Here is a 17,475-nt window from a genome sequence, read left to right on the forward strand (position 1 = left end):
GTGGTGGTTGCAGAGCTAGGATTATCTGATCACTCAGGTGAAATCATTAATATAAAAGTGGCTCCAGAAGAAATTTTTTCTCAACAAAGTAGATATGAGTTTGCCAAACAGACAGCAAGACAAACATGGGACTCAGTATACTCAGAGGTAGATGCAAATGAAAAATTCAAAAATTTCATGACATTGTTTAAATTAAATTTTGAAGAAACATTTCCTAAAGTGTTATGTCCATTATCAACAGCAGGAAAAAACAAGTGGGCCACAAAAGGCATCAAAAAATCATCTGAAACACTAAAGTACCTGATCTCCATCAAACACAGCCAAACTAATCCTGCTTTCTCACTCTTTTATAAAAGATATAGGAAAACATATAGGAAAATATTGCTTGCAGCAAAGAGAGCTCATAAGCTCATAACTCCAAACTGGTGCTCTCTGCTGAAAACAAAAATAAGGCAGTATGGAAGATTGTAAAGCAGGAAACTGGTACCAGGAAAATGAATCTGTCAAACTTGAAAATCAAAGAGGAAGGGACTCTAATAAAAGACGCAATATATTTGGCAAATTATATAAATGATTATTTTAGTAGCATAGGTATAAAATTACAGGAAAATTTTCTAACAGCCCCTCAAGGTCAAAAAGCAAAATAATGGTGTATCACACTCAGTGGTGTTATTCCCTACAACACAAGAAGAAGTCTACAAAGCAGTCAGCAAACTGAAAAACAAAAACTCAGCTGGTCTGGATGAAGTCCCCATTTTCATAATTAAGGACTGTATCCAGAGCCTACTTCCACCTTTAGTTGATATTATAAATCAATCTTTCAAGCAGGGCTCCTTTCCAGACTATTTAAAATATGCTAAATTACTACATCTCTTCAAAAAAGGTGATGCAGGAAAAATTGAAAATTATGGGCCAGTTTCTGTAATCTCATGCTTTGCAAAAATATTAGAAACTATTATGAAAGATAGGCTAATTAATTATTTAAATAAATACAACTTACTGTCCATTGACCAGTTCGGATTTAGATCAGGGAAAAGCACAGAATCAGCAACAGCACACCTCACAAAACACATTCTAGAAGCAATAGATAAAGGGAACTACACAACAGGTATATTTCTTGATCTAACTACAGTGTTTCAAACAGTAGACCACAACATATTGTTAAATAAGTTAGATGAACTGAGAATAAGGGGACTTGTGAAAAAGTGGTTCCAGTCATATCTAAAAAATAGAAGACAGGTAACTGAAATCTCACATATTTCAAGTTGCTCAAACTATATTGTAAAGTGTACCTCAGACCCAAATTATGTAAATATTGGTGTCCCACAGGGTAGTGTCCTTGGCCCAATACTATTCCTCATTTACATAAATGACTTCCCACAGAGCATCAACCATGGACAAACAATATTGTTTGCAGATGACTCAAATGTTCTAATCAGTGACAAATCACCATATGCACTGAAAGAAAAAGCCAAGCAAACACTAAACAGTGTATGTGAGTGGGCATCCAATAATAAACTAACACTAAATTAAAAAAACAAAACAAATGCTGTTAACTTCTATGTCTGCAAAAAACCTTACTATAACAACTTTAAGTTAAACGATGAAACTATAGAATGTATAGACTACACAAAATTTCTTGGTATGTATGTTGACAGTCAGTTAAAGTGGGAAGAACATATTAAAATACTTAGTAACAGAATTGCTACTGCATGCTATGCTCTTAGAATTCTGACTGCAGTGTGTGATACTACATGTGTCAGATCTGTATGTTTTTCTTATATACACTGTGTTATTACCTATGGAATAATATTTTGGGGAGTCAACTGTAAAAATATTCAAATAGTTTTCAAATTACAGAAAAGAGCAATTCGTATAATAACCAAGAGTGGCAGTAGGGCTCACTGCCTTGAACATTTCCAAAAGCTGTAAATCCTAACTGTCCCCTATGAATACATTTTTCAAAGTATTATGAATGTAAAAAAAATATTGACTGCTATGTTAAAAATTCTTTAGTACACAGCTATGAAAGTAGAAACCAATACAATCTGCACCTAGAGAGGAAAAATAAAGTTAAAACTCAGCAGAGCTTGTTGTACAATGCCGTTAAATTATATAATAAATTGCCCCAAAATATAAAAGATATTGACACAATTGGAAAGTTCAAAACAAAACTAAGAACATTTTTATTAAATAAAATGTATTACATAGTAATGGACTATCTTAATTAAAACACGTAGTGTAATTAAAGTAACCTGCATTCTAATACACAAGGAAAAAATTATAATATGAAATCCAGAATTGTTCAGGACTATAAGAGAATTACATAAGGATATAAAACTAATGTAAGATACCTTAAAAATGTGTGTAAATATTTATTTTATGTGTATAAATTGTAGGTATATTGTATTGTATATGATTTTGCTGACGAAATCCACACAATGTAAATTGTTACATGGATTAATAAAGAAATCAATCAATCAATCAATCATGCTGACCATGGAAGTTGCTGCATATCTTGCAGAGCACGTTGAGTTTCACGCACAGTGCGTGGGCAAGCATTATCCTGTTGGAACAACACTTCATCTTCCTTTTGCAAGAACAGCAAAAGAACAGGTCTAACAACATTCTGTTCATACCAAGTACTGGTTAGCCTCCCCTCCAGAAATACCAAACGTGAATGAGAGTTGTATATTATCACACCATAGACTGTAAGGCCTGGGGTGGAACCAGTGTGTCTCAGATGAACACACTCAATGAGACATAGCTCACCAGGTCTACATCTCAGGCACAAGTGACCGTCACTTGCTTGCAGGTAGAATATACTTTAATCACTGAAGGCCACAGCACACCATTCCATCTTTCAATGGCACCAGTCAAGCCATGCATGCAATGCTGTGGTGTGAGTGGAAGATGGGCTAGAGGTGTGTGTGCTCATAGTTCCACTGCTGATAACCAGTTTGCAACAGTTCATGTTGACACATCTGGGCTCACAAGGCCTCTTATCTGTGCTCTGGTAGCTGTATGACCTGGTGGGAGTCTGCGCTGCATGAATGTTCTAGAACCTTGTCTGCTGGTGTGCAAATATTCATGTGACCACTGATATCAGCATAATTACACAACTTATGCAACACACCCAACTTGTGTGGAAATTCTCTGAAAGGACCATCCTGCCACTCAGAAGGCCACAGTTTCGCCCCTTTCAAACTCACTCATTTGGCTGTAGGAAGCATGAGTGTGTCTCTGTGGTGTGGTTGCCTGCTTGCTTCACATCTTTGCACCACAATGAGCCTTCTCACTGTGAGCATTCCCTGTTGAAAGGTAGCACAGAGGGTGCTCTGGTAGCTATGCCACTACATTCACTGTTGATGGACAGTGTTGAAACCACTACCAGTAAATCTACTATCCCCTGGATGGCATACACCATCATAAAAACAAAATCAATATTCTCCTTGCAGGTGTGCTAATTTTCTTCCAGCAGTGTATATACCTTTTTTAACGTAGAAGCCTGTGCAGAAGCTTGTCAGTGGAGGTCTGTTCTTACAGTCTGGAGGGTTATTTGAACAATGTGTCCAAACTGCATAAGACAATCCATTGATGCCCAGGAAACAGTGGAATCTAATGAATAAATGGTCTGGAAATGCATGGTTTTCATGTCATATGACATTTTATTCAAAGCATGTGGCCCAGAGTAGAGTACATTCCAGCAGATAACATGCTACTATTTGGCTTGATAGAAGTATTTCTACTGGCCCCCTTGGGCTTGTACACTCATTCCATATTTGAAATCTTGCACTATTTCCCTGTCCCAAGCCTTCATCAGGATGGCATTTATGCATTATCCCTGTGCTGCGCATCTAGGATGTGCTCCAAATGAGTAACATTTTTAGCGTGCCCCATACAAGTAAGTCGTAAGGGTTCAGGTTTGGTGTTTCGCAGGGGAGGTAGTGTGCATCAGAGAGTGCAGATACTTCTTGCATGTTGATCATTTTTGGAGTTTAATTGGCCTCGTGAGGGAGGTATTAGTAATCCATACCAAGATGATGAGACATAATCAATACTGACATTTCATGGCCACTATTAATGTATTGCCTACAGATAAGTGTTGCGGAGTTTGGTGTCTTTCAATGAAATTTTCTGTACAGAGTACTGCAAGGTATGAATGCTTCTAACAGGAAAACTATACATCTACAGATATAAATATGATACTGAAAAGTTCTCGGCAGAATACATGAGAATTGAAAGAACAAAGAAACTGTATCAGTTTAGATGTTAAATGGACAACAGGCACACAAGCAAGCTCGAAATTATTGATATGTTAAAGCCTGCACTGGTGTAGGCAGGGGAAGTTGTGTGCAGCATATGATGGTGGAATGAAACACATGTGACAGGGGTGGAGGCAGGTGAGGGGCAGGACCTAGCACAGATTTAGGCCAGGAGGATTGCCGGACTGAAGGCTATGTTGTCAGGACAATTTTCATCTATATAATTCAGAGAACTTAGTATTAGTGGAGAGGATCCCAACAGTGTGAGTTGTGAAGCAGTTACTGAAGTTGTACAAGCTGTGTTCACTGGCATATTCTTCATTAAGTGATCAACTTTACTCTTGCCCACAGCTCAGCAGTGACTAATCATTTTGGTGGAGAGAATATTGACAGTCATACCCACATAAAAGAAAGTGCAGAAAGCTCCTAATGGTGCAGAATATCCATATAACAGGACTGGAACAGGATGTGATGGAGAGGGTGGGTGCGGGAGGGGGAGGGGAGGAGTGGGGGGAGGGGGGGGGGCACACATCATGCCTTGCACCTGTATCTTCCACTGGGCTATTAACCATATGAAAAGGAGTTGTAAGCATGCATGGCAAAGCATGACCAGTATGTTTCACGTGACATAATACTACTTTGGGAGAAGTGGGAAGGATTTTGGTAATAATGCTTCTTATTTCAGTGTATGGTGAAAGACAGTCAAAGTATGGTGGAGAATGTGGTTACCCCATTTCAGTTTTTGATGGTATTGTGTTATGAAGGAGAAGAAGATGCTCTTTGCAGCTTGTTTGTGCATGTGAGTGGAGACATAGAGATGTGTGAATATGGACTGAGAAATATGTTACAGATGAGGCTCGGAGAGATTTTAAGGATCTGGAGGAATGAGAGGGCTGTGGTTCTCAGTGGTGATGTATCACCAGTGAACCTGGACCTTATGAAGGGTTTCAGATCTTAGGTGGCTAAAAAGATTTCCTGTATATGGTATATGAAGTTGCTATGTTGTCATACATGTCTCTGTTGTTTGTATGTCTTCCTCTTGAAGAAGAAGTAGCTGTAATGATATAGATGACCATTTACGTAAAGAATGAGGTGATGGATTTATCCTTGGCAGTGTATTGGAAGATACAGTATTCAGTATGATCAAGAACATGGAAACTGGTAATTTTAGTGCATAGGAAGGTAGTGTCAACAGTGATAATAAGTACATGGGTTTTAATGGTATAGGCATGGTGGAGAACTGATGAAGGAAATGGTTTTTGTCCTCTCATGGGAAGTTGGGCTTCAGACAATGGGTTGGAGTGGCTGGTCAGATAGAATAGAGATTCTCTTCATGAGAACACAGTGTTCATTTACAAGGGGGCATACAGTGTGATTTGGTTTGTAGATTTTAGGAAGTATACAGAAGGTGGGTGTGGAGGGGGTGGTTGGATTGACAAGGGAGATGGATTCAGGTGAGTTTTTCTGAGATGAGTATACAGATTGGAGGCTATGGTGACCTCCAGGCAGGGGACCATTACAACTTGGCTCACAAGTTAAAAAGTCAGGCAACTGACAGAGACCATCTGACGGAAAATCACTGCAATTCATGACAACAGTGGTAGAGACTTTACCTGTGAGGAGAATGATCAAATCAAGATCTGTTTTAATATAGTGCATGGCTGCTCTTTCCTCTGTCAAGTAGTTCATGTTACTGGGAGGGACCTAGGAAAGGAATGTGAGGCCATATTGAAGATAAGGAATTTCTGGAAGTTAACCAGGAGCTTGTTGGGTAGGAATGGATAATGGGCACAATTACACGCAGCTGTGAACAGACACAGTTCTATGTTATCTTTTGGTCAGTAACAAAACAGTTGTATGAATAACTTTTGTAGGTTGTGTTTGCAATGATTTTCCAATTTTTGGGGAGCAAGGAGCTGAATTTGGGAGAGGTGTCATGAAAAACTGGGACTGAATAATAGGAGTATCTTACAGAGAGGGCCTGAGCCATGAAAATTTCTTTCTCTAGAACTAGCTTTGTGAGGGATAGAGTCATAATGCTGAGAGCCATTTTGAGGGATAGAGAGTGCTGATTCTGAAGACTTGGAAGCCATTGTGAAATAAGCAGCAGACATTCATAATAGGTGTATTTATAGCTATACCATTGAGACGGAGAATCCATGGGTTAGGCATCATGGATATTGGGCTGTGTTTTTTCTATGGATAGGGGCAATTTTCTTAATTGTCATAGCAGATACAGCAGGGATTCACCAGCAATGAGATGAAGTTACATGGAGATAAAAAGATTGTGAACGACATAGGGGAGGGATCATTTGGGGTAAACACTGTAGGTACACTAGTCACTGTTCACACGATGTCCCCAATCACTAAAAATTTCCCATGCCCATGTCCTTGTTGCCATCAAGTGCTACCCCTCCAAATGTCTTTATTACCCAATATTCCTCAAACACATGACCATCTATATCTTTATTCACAACCATCTCTCCTTCAGTGGGAAGATATATAAATAAATGCATAGCATAAACTTGGGCACCAGCATGGCACCTTCATATGACAAACCTGCTACGGGCCACCTCGATGAAGCCCTTATGGCTACCAAGGATCCTAAGCCCCTTCTATGACTAAAGTCTGTGTTTATATCTTCACCATGTGGACACTGGGAAGGGACACTTTATAGTCATTCATCCACAGCCATAACACCTTATCCCCTATTTACTTCGACTGTTCCTCTTCAGCTCAGTGTGCCAGTTTCCTGGATGTTGACCATCACTTCAGATGCTTCCTAAAAATGAGCTCACCAATCAACAATATCTGTATATTAATAACTGGTATCTGCCCCACACCAAAATGTCTGCCCCATACAATCTAGACACCCATGAACAGTGCACCTGCAATGAAAAACAATCTCACACTGAAGGTTTTACTGTGGCCTTCACAGACAGATAGTACTCTCCAGTATAGTGTAAGAGCCAGTCCCCTAGGTCAAATCCATTTACACCCCTAGTTCTCAAACCAGCCCAACACATCAGCTGCATAGAAGCATTCTCTTTATTACTCAAGTACTGTTGCCTATTTTCTTAGTGACTATCTGCCACTGACTGCCCAATTGATCAAAATCACTGTGTGCATATGATTCCCGTTTCTCTGCATGTGATTTATTGAGAGTCTCTTTTACTGTGAACAGCCTCAGATGACAGGAAAAATGTGTAGATCACTCTGTTTATAATGAGAGTAATAGAAGGGGTACACGGAATGACTCCCAGTATCCATAACATTTGTCAGGTGAAGGCTTATAAAGCATATTCTCCACTAAAATATGACATTCCTGAAGGAAAAGAAGTTTCTCTTAGTGATTCAGCACCGGTTAAGAAAACATAACTTACATGAAATAAATCTCACTGCTTTTCACATGATATCTTGCAGATAACAGGCATAAGTATCCAATACTGCATTTCTGTGTCATCTTATAACCAAGACAAAATCATATAGAATACATTTTCAGATAAATGATTGATTCAAAGACAACTGAACCAATATACTGTATTGGATAATACAGAACCCAATATACTGTACTGGATAATAAATTTTTGACAGAAATGAAATAAATGCTGGTTGTGTCCCCAAAAAAGCATAACTAGACTGTTAGTCATCTTAATATGTAAAACTTTTTATAAAATTGAGACCAGTAGCACTCTGAGATAGTTTTTTGATGATGATGATACCATCAGGGAAGTATCATTAACTGGCTAACTGCTAAAATGGTGTAATGACAATTGCCTTTAAATGCAGACAAATGCAATATCGTACCCATAAAGAAGAGATTAAATCCAGTAGCACACAGTTACAAGATTAATGGTAAATTTCTGGCAGTTGCTAGATTATTTAAATAAACTTGTATATTACTACTTCGTGGTATTAGATGAAGAAAAATATGAAATCAGAAGTAAGGAAGATGAAAAGCAAACTTAGATTTTTTCAGATGGTTCAATGAAAGTACAGCCTTCTTGTTGAGGGAACTGTGTACAAAATGCACCTGTTACATGTTATAGAACACTGTTCCACTGTTTGGAGTACATATTAAGTAGACCCAACAGTGGTGATGAAATGAATTCGTAGATGCACTGATGGGATTGTAGAAACAGGGTATGACACATATGGAAGTCTAACAGAAATACTTAGGGAACTGAAACAGCAGTCTTTTGAAATATACTGTGTGACACTTATACTGTTTTCATCACATATGATGCTTATGCACTATGAAAATAAGAGGGACTGAGGAGTGTACAGAGGCGTACAGGCACTCTTTTTTCCTGACTACTTATGCATATGGGATAGGTGTTGTGACTCACCAATCTTTCAAAGTGCCGCCGCGCAGTTACGCGCGTCCTCTACATGTGGTGCTGTCTGTCAACCATGCAGCAGCAGCACCACCTAAGCGGCCAGCCAGCCAGCGGCCGCTAGACTCGGACTCAGTTATGATTTGACTGTTAAAGTGTACACACGTTTTACTCTGTTTAATTGAACTGTGACTTTCATGTATTGCATCTTCCTTGAAATATATTTGTTCAACTTGAAGTTCTTACAATTGGCAACAAGGATGGGATTTTTCTTTTCCATCGTTGACCCACATGTTTCCATGGCTACTTTAGAGCAACGATTGCAAGGTCTCATAGAACAGCAAATGCTTCTCACAAATGCGATTCATGATTTCGTTGTAGCATCAAATGCGGGGTGTCTCTCGTCGTTGCTCTACCTGCTTTTCCTCCTTACGACGAGACGGCAGAAGACTGGTCTCATTACCAAAAACGTCTTCGACAGCACTTCTTGGCATTTCATGTTGCAGACGAACAAACATGTCTCTGTTCCTTTCATGGATTTCACCTCAAATGTATCGGTTGTTGTCGCAATTGGCTCCTTTGAAAGATCCTGCATCTTTGCCCTTTGCTGAAATGTGCTCACTTCTGTGCATCTATTTTCAAAAGCAAATCCATGTGGTAGCCTCTCGTGTTACCTTTTATCATTGTCAAAAACAACCGAATCAATTCTATCACGCTTGGGCTGCTGAACTTCATGGCATCAGTAGAAAGTGTCAATTTGTTACTGAAGTTCACAAAGAATCCTCTGCCGATTCAATGGTACGGGATGCTATTATCCGATCGGCGCCCGACAAGGAAGTTAGGCAACATGCCCTTCAGTTGGCAAATCCAACTCTAGATGAAGTCCTATACATCGCTGAGTCTTTTTAAATTTCTCACGCTGCTCAATCACAAATAGAGGCATGGGGCAACGTCGGGGAAATACAACCTCTGTGTGATGTTGACGAAGTGTGTGGCGTGTCCCTGCCGGCCGATGTGGCCGCAGTATGCTCCCAAGCACAGCCTTGGCCTAACCGTAAACAAACCTCTAAGAAACTGCAGCAAAACCCACGGCAACTTCCTTCATGTCCGCAGCGTTTTACGAAACATTCATGAGAAGATTGTCCACAACGTTGGGCCATGTGTCACAAATGCAAAAAAAAGGGTCATGTGTCATCAATTCTCAGACGTATCTTCAGTTGGGTTCTCCAATCCTGTCACATGTCACTAGGCAATTACGGACTTACAATAAACAGAAGATTTCTCTCTTGGGACAATTTGATGTTGAGGTATCTTACAAATCTGTCATTCGCACTGTTCCCATATTTGTGGTCAACCATAGTAACGTGGAGAATCTTTTTGGTTTCGATGCCTTTCACGTTTTTGGGTTCTCCATAGATGACTCTGTCAATATCGTCTCTGACGCTATTCCTTCTGCTCAACTGGATTCCTTGTCGATGACATTTTCGTCCCTTTTTTCTCCTGGGTTAGGCCGTGCAAATGACTTTGAAGCTCATATCACGCTCAAACCTACTGCTCGGCCTAAGTTTTTTTGGACTCGGCCCATTCCTGTGGCCCATCGTGATCAGGTCAAATGGTAGCTGGAACGTCTCACTGCTTCAGGGGTCTCGCTTCCTGTCACTTCCAGTGAGTGGTCCTCTCCTGTCACTGTCGTTGCTAAGCCAAATGGTATATTTGTCTCTGTGGCGATGTCAAAGCCACTGTAAATGCTCAATGCCTTATTAACACTTACCCTATGCCTCGACCTGAACAGTTGTTCACTAAACTCGCTGGAGGCCAGTATTTTTCTACACTTGACCTGTCAGAAGCTTATCATCAACTTCCTCTCGATGCTGCTTCCCGGTAGTTTCTGGTCCTTAACACACCTTTCGGCCACTATCAATACCAATTATTGCCATTTGGGGTTGCCAGCGCCCCTGCTCTCTTTCAGCTGTTCTTGGAACAATTATTGCTCACTGTCCCTGGGTGTATAAATTACCAGGTCGACATTGTTGTCACTGGCTCCACCACTGACAAACATCTTCAAAATCTCTGCACACTTTTTCATGTCTTACAGACTGCTCATTTTAAGTGTAATCTTCAGAAATCAAAATTTTTGCAGGCATCTATCACATACTTGGGGTTTCAACTCTCTTGGGATGGTACTCGTCCACTTCAGCAAACTGTTGCTGCGATCGATGCCCTTCCTTGCCCTACATCTTTTAAGGAACTGCAGGCCTTCTTGAGGAAAATAGCATAATATCACAAGTTTTTACTGTCTGCTTCTTTGGTGGCTCAGCCGTTGCATCACCTGTTGCATAAAAACGTGCCTTTTCACTGGTCCGCGTCATGTGATGCGGCTTTCCAGAAATTGAAGACTATGCTGAAACAGGCCCCATGCCTGGCTACTTATTGAATTGGCCAAAATCTTGTTCTTGCCGTGGATGCCTCTCAGTACAGGGTCGGTGCAGTCCTTGCACACTGTTTTTCTGATGGTTCTGAACAACCCATTGCTTATGCCTTCAAAACACTCACGGATGCCCAACAAAAGTATTCTCAAATTGAAAAAGAAGCTTTGGCCATCATTTATGCTCTTCATAAGTTTGGTGTTTTTCTCTATGGATCCAAATTTCATCTTGTTATAGATCACAAACCACTTGTTTCCTTGTTTCATCCATCAACGTCACTTCCCGACAATGCTGCACATCACCTCCAGCATTTGGCTCTTTACTTGTCTCATTTCAATTATGAGATTCATTTCCGGCTGACGGCTCAACATGCGAATGCTGATGCACTGTCTCGCCTTCCCATGGGTCCTGATCTGGCATTCAATAGGGACGAGCTTTTGTGTTTCCACCTGGATGTTGCCAAGCAGCAGGTTGTGGGCAGTTTCCCCATCACCGGGGAACAGCTGGCGGCTGCTACGGGTTCTGACCGTACTCTCTCCCAGGTTTTACACTGTATTCAGAAGGGTTGGCCAGATCATCCATCCGTTAAGACGTCTGATCCATTGCGGAACTACTATGCTTGCATTACTGCCTCACGGCTAGGCATGGTGTTATCCTCCTTTCCACCGAAAATGCTTTGCCGCGTGTTGTGGTGCCTGCATCTTTGCGTGCTTCGGTCTTGTGCCTGCTTCACCAAGGGCACTGGGGTGTCTCTCGCACAAAATCTCTGGCATGCTGTCATGTGTACTGTCCCAGCATTGACTCTGAAATCGCACACATGGCTGCTGCATGCGGCCCTTGTGCACCACAGGCCGCCACCCCGAAGTCATCTTTGTCATGGTGGCCTTTGCGTGAGAAGCCCTGAGAGTGTATTCATGCTGATTTTGCGGGACCTTTTTTAGGTACTTATTGGCTTCTCATTATTGACGCCTACTCTAACTTTCCTTTCATTGTCCGTTGCACATTGCCTACCACTGCAGCAACCACCAATGCTCTAGCTCGCATTTTCTCTTTGGAAGGCCTTCCCTCTACTCTTGTTACTGATAATGGTCCGCAATTTGCCTCTTCCGATTTTGCGGATTTTTGTGCCTGTCATGGCGTCATGCATGTCACGGCCCCTTCGTTCCATCCACAGTCAAACAGTGAGGCTGAACGACTGGTCCGCACATTTAAGGCTCAGATGCAGAAACTCCTGTCTTCTTCTGCTGCTGCTGATGCACTTCTCCAATTTCTGGCTTCTTACCATTTCACCCACATGGGCGACCACAGCCTGGCTGAGCTCTTACATGGCCGACAGCCCTGCATGCTACTTCATCTTCTGCGGCCTTCCACCTCACAGTCACAGGTGCCTTCGCTTGGCCGGTTCACCGCCGATGACCTTGTATGGGTACGGGATATGGCAGGTGGCCAAAATGGAGTCCTGGTCGCATCTTAAGAGACCGTGGCCAACGCCTGTATGAAATCCATTCTGACACGGGTGTTGCAGTGCGTTATTCGGACCAGCTTCAGCCTTGTGTGCCAACAATGCCTGTTCCAGATGCTGCTACACCACCTTCGGCTCTACCTGACGCTCCGGATACTGGAATCTATCATTACTCACAACGCAGTCCTCTCACCATCATATTGGTGCCAGCACAAGAAATGATGCCACCAGGAGACATGCCCATGCAGAAACCAGATGATCATCATCTGTCGGAGCCACTCTACTCGCCTCCTTCTTCTACGGACGTGGGCACGTCGCCCATGTCTCCTGTTATAACAACCAGACTTGCCACAATGGGCAGATTGGTGCACGGGGCCCCAGCAGATTCGACCCCCACGTCTCCTGTCATCTTGACCCATTATCATCGGGGACACTTCCGTCCATACGGGAAGCCTCGGCTAGTCAAACAACACCTATGGATGTTAGCAATCTACAGGCCACCTCCATCAACACCTGTGCAAAAAATTCAAAGTGGGGAAAAGTGTTGTGACTCGCCGATCTTTCAAAGTGCCGCCGCGCAGTTACGCGCATCCTCTACATGCAGCGCTGCCTGCTAGCCATGCAGCAGCAGCGCCACCTAAGTGGCCAGCCAGCCAGCGGCCGCAAGACTTGGACTCAGTTATGATTTGACTGTTAAAGTGTACACATGTCTTACTCTGTTTACTTGATCTGTGACTTTCATGTATTGCATCTTCCTTCAAATATATTTGTTCAACTTGAAGTTATTACAATAGAATTGAGCATTCTTAACACTGGTACAAAGTGCTGACCACCAAGCACTGTACAGTGTTTTAAGAAGAATATCTGTGGATGTAGGCTTCTATGATGAACACTGTTATTATAAGTTTAAAGTTGCAAGTCACACTATGGTTTATTTTTAATGGTCTTTTTCACATTGTATTGTTCAGTCTATTTAACTTCCAGTGACCATTACCTTTTTTTGTGTGTACCTGACTAGCAAGCCATCAGATGGACATCTATATGTGCTAACCAGATATCCTGCAGAGGTCTGCAAACTACAGTGGACTTGTCTTAGATGGAGAAACCTGTTTTCTGAATTCACTCTAAATTAACCCTGTGTGATGTGACACTCTTGAACTACAATGTCATGTCTCTTCCCAGTTCCAATTAGGTGTAGCAAAACCCACATTTTTATAGTGGTGAGAGGATATGATTAATTATTAATTATGAAACTAAAAATCCATTATAACTACTGTAATAACTTAAATAAAGGAAAGTATTTTTTACTTATTGCATTGCAGAAAATTTCCTTTGTTTCACTCCATGGTCCATAGAAAGTATAATTTGATTCATTTTTGTTTACAGCTCTGATGGCAAAACTGTAACTAAAAGAAACGTGGTGACAGTCCGGCACAGGGATTATATACAGAAGATTACCTGAAAAATGGATAGTGTAGATGAAATCCACAGAATAGTACTTAATTATACATATTTTTGTATATTCACTATGTTACATCTTACTTGTTAAATAATTAAAGTGATTTACACACAGAAATAACTATATGCTCTTCTTGTTGTATGTGAATGAGCTCCCAGTCTCCTTCAACAAATGACATAAATAGTTATCTTTGTTGTTCATGGAAACATTAATGTTAATCTAAACAGAGTAATATCAACATAGGAAACCAATGGCTTTCTGAATGTCATTGACTTTCATGATGACACAGTACATTCAGTAAATACATTTTTATGCTGCAATGTATGTAACATGAAAGTCACATCAAGTCAAAGGGCAGGACATTGGGAATCTCCAAAAATTAAAAGATTCACTAAATGTGTAGAAATACCAGCATTCTAAACATATAGATACTCTAGTCTGTTTGTAAATGTAAGTGTTTGACCCTCATCTCTATTGAAAGGCCAACCATTTCAAAATGGTTCTTAAGAAATACAGGGAATGAGTGTGCTTATAATTTTAATGTGGTGTAAGGTGTATGTTTCATCATCTCTATTTGCTGAAAGGTATGGTCATAATACACAATGAAAAGTCTTCATTGCTTATAGGGTGTTGTGAATCTTCTGTTGGTGTAACATACAGTTTCAAAATGCTGTAAAAAAAGAACCACTGCTCAGAATGACATCCAACTTGAATGGAATATTATTGAAGAAGGGAGAAATATTATGGAAATAAAAAAATTTAACAATATGGTGCTCTAAGCATCATAACATAAATGAGATCAGCTACAAATGACAGATGAATTGCAACACATCAGCAATGGTGTGAGTTGCACATTGAACCAAGTGTGCTGTGCAATGTGCCCACAAGTATGGCATTCAAAAATTGTGACACTGTTAGTTAGGTAAGCCCATCCACCATGGTAAGGTCATACCACATTGGATGGGAAAAATTGGTTTTTAGTTGTACAGAGGCCAAAAACTGCATAAAAAGTGACAATGAAATTGGTTTTTAATTGTCATGAGACTGGTGCATGACTTTTTGATGTACTGTCCACTGTTTTCTGACACAAGTTAAAATCAAGAGACAGCATATTCCACAATGGACTGGAGTGTCTCAGGGGTCACATCCAGAACATGTTGCACAATTTGTGCCTTCAGTTCGGTTACATTTTTAATAAGGGCAATGAACACAGCATATCTCAGATAATCCCGCACCCAGAAGTCTCATGGCTTTAAGAACAGGTGATCTAGATGACCAGGCTGTAGGGAAATGATGGCTGATGATTCTAGCATTTCCAAAATGCCTCTGCAGCAGCTCCTTCTTTGGCTGTGCAACGTCAATGTGAGTGCTATCTCACTCAAAAATTATCCTACCCATACATCCACATTGTTGAAGGGTTGGAATAGGTCTGGTGCACAAAAGACTCTCATAGAAGTTACCAGTGATGGTACAGGTAATAGAATCTACAGGAATCACCTTCTCAAAAAATACAATGATGGAAAAAAATCACAACACCAAAAAATAATTAAAATATAGTAATGAAATTTTGGGACTGAATTTATCTAGGTAACATATTTAAGTGATTAATATTGCAAGATCATATGTTGATGTAATCATGAGATAAGCCATTTCATATGTGAAATTCTAATACATTAATAGCCAGTGTAACTGCTAGAATGTTGAATGCAAGAATGCAAATGTGCATGTATTGTGTTGTAAAGGTCCTGGATGGCAGTTTGTGGGATGGAGGTCCATGCCTGTGTGACTTGATTGGTCAGTACAGGGGCAGTTAATGTTGGTTGTGGATGATGCTGGAGCTGTCATCCAGTGATGTCCCATATGTGCTTGATTGATGACTGATCTGGTAATTGAGCAGACCAAGGCAAAATGTCAACACTCTCTAGAACACTTTGTGTTACAACAGCAGTATGTGGGTGAGTGTTATCCTGTTGGGAAACATCCCCTGGGTTATCTCTCATGAATAACAGCACAACAGGTTGAATCACCAGATTGACATATAATTTTGGAGTCCATTTGCATGGGATGACCATGAGAATGCTCCTTCTGTCACACGAAATTGCAACCCAGACAATAACTCCAGGTGTAGGTCCAGTGTGTCTAGCATGCAGACAGGTTGACTGCAGACCCTCAACTGGCCCCCTTCTAACTGACACACAGCCATCTCTGGCACCAAGGCAGAGCCAGCTTTCACCAGAAAACATAATAGACCTCCATCCTGAACTCCACTGAGCTCTTGGTTAATACCACTGAAGTAACAGACAGCGGTGGTTTAGGGTCTGTGGGATGAATGGTATAGGGCATTGGCTTGGAGCTGTCCTTGAAGTAACCAATTTTTAACAGTTTGTTGTGTCACTGTGGTGCCAACTGCTGCTCAAATTGCTGCTACAGATGTAATTCAAAGCAGCACAGATGGACCCCAGACATGATGGTCCTCCCTCTTGGTAGTGCCACATGGGTGTAAGGCACCTGGTCTTCTCGTGACTATACATTCTCATGATCACTGCTCCCAGCAATAATGACTGCATCCCCACCAAGTCTTTCTGTGATATTGCAGAAGGAACATCTTGCTTCTTGTAGTTCTATTACATGAACTTATTCAAACTTAGTAAGGTGTTGGTACTGGCATCTTGGTGAGCTTAAACGCACTGTTGACCAACATCAACTCACCATGTCCAATGTCAAAGGTAACTAATTCTAATGACTGTTGCAGCATGTATTGTAAACAAACATGCTTTCCACCCTCATAGTGGTGCTACTAGCGCCACTCTTTAAATGACTGTTGAGAAATTTGAATAGACATCATCTTTCAGACATAAAAACATGCCTGCCAACTTCCATTTATGTCACACAACTCCTTTTTGTTGCTGTAGTTTTTTTCTGCTCATGTATGATGCTATAATTAACAGTGTCATTGAGCTGAACCACATTGTTACTTTTGCAGAATAGAGCAGTACTGGTTAACATGCGAACAGATTTTCCATTGTCCATATTCTGAAATTCTGTGAATTGACATATCCTTGGGGATGGAAACAGGCTTTGTCTGTCAACAGACTGTCCCATGCCCATTTATTGTCCGTTTCCATGCAAGCAAGAAATCATTGAGCAAATGTTTGTCTTACTGGCAGATCAACACGTAGCAACTCCTGAACATGGGTAGAGACTGCAATGCAGGACATTTCATAGAATTTTGTGCACCATGTTCACAGGCATGTCCAATATTCAGGCAATTCCTCATGCAATGCATGTTGATGTACTCATCTCTCAGACCCTCCTGCAATGCTATTGACACATTTTCAATTGATGCTGGATCAATTGTTTCCCTCCCTCTGCCACATTGCACTTCAAAAGAAACTGTGTTTTCAAATTTCATAATAATTTTCTCTACAAACTTGACAGGCATCAGACCAAAGCCTTCTTTCATACCCTTGAGTTTCCAGAACTTCTGCAGAACTACTGGTGCACACTCACCATTCTTGTAAATAGC

General features: G+C 40.9%; 1 protein-coding gene across 1 annotated transcript in view; it reads right to left on the reverse strand.

The window, feature by feature from the left end:
- Positions 1–17,475, reverse strand: part of LOC124555839 (cytokine receptor-like) — a 235,194-nt gene that overhangs the window by 54,950 nt on the left and 162,769 nt on the right. Inside the window, exon 16 of the mRNA XM_047129904.1 lies at positions 13,799–13,948. Coding sequence (XP_046985860.1) covers positions 13,799–13,948 — 150 coding nt within the window. The remainder of the gene's footprint in view (positions 1–13,798; positions 13,949–17,475) is intronic.

This window comes from Schistocerca americana, chromosome X (assembly GCF_021461395.2).
Source record: "Schistocerca americana isolate TAMUIC-IGC-003095 chromosome X, iqSchAmer2.1, whole genome shotgun sequence".
Lineage (NCBI taxonomy): Eukaryota > Metazoa > Arthropoda > Insecta > Orthoptera > Acrididae > Schistocerca > Schistocerca americana.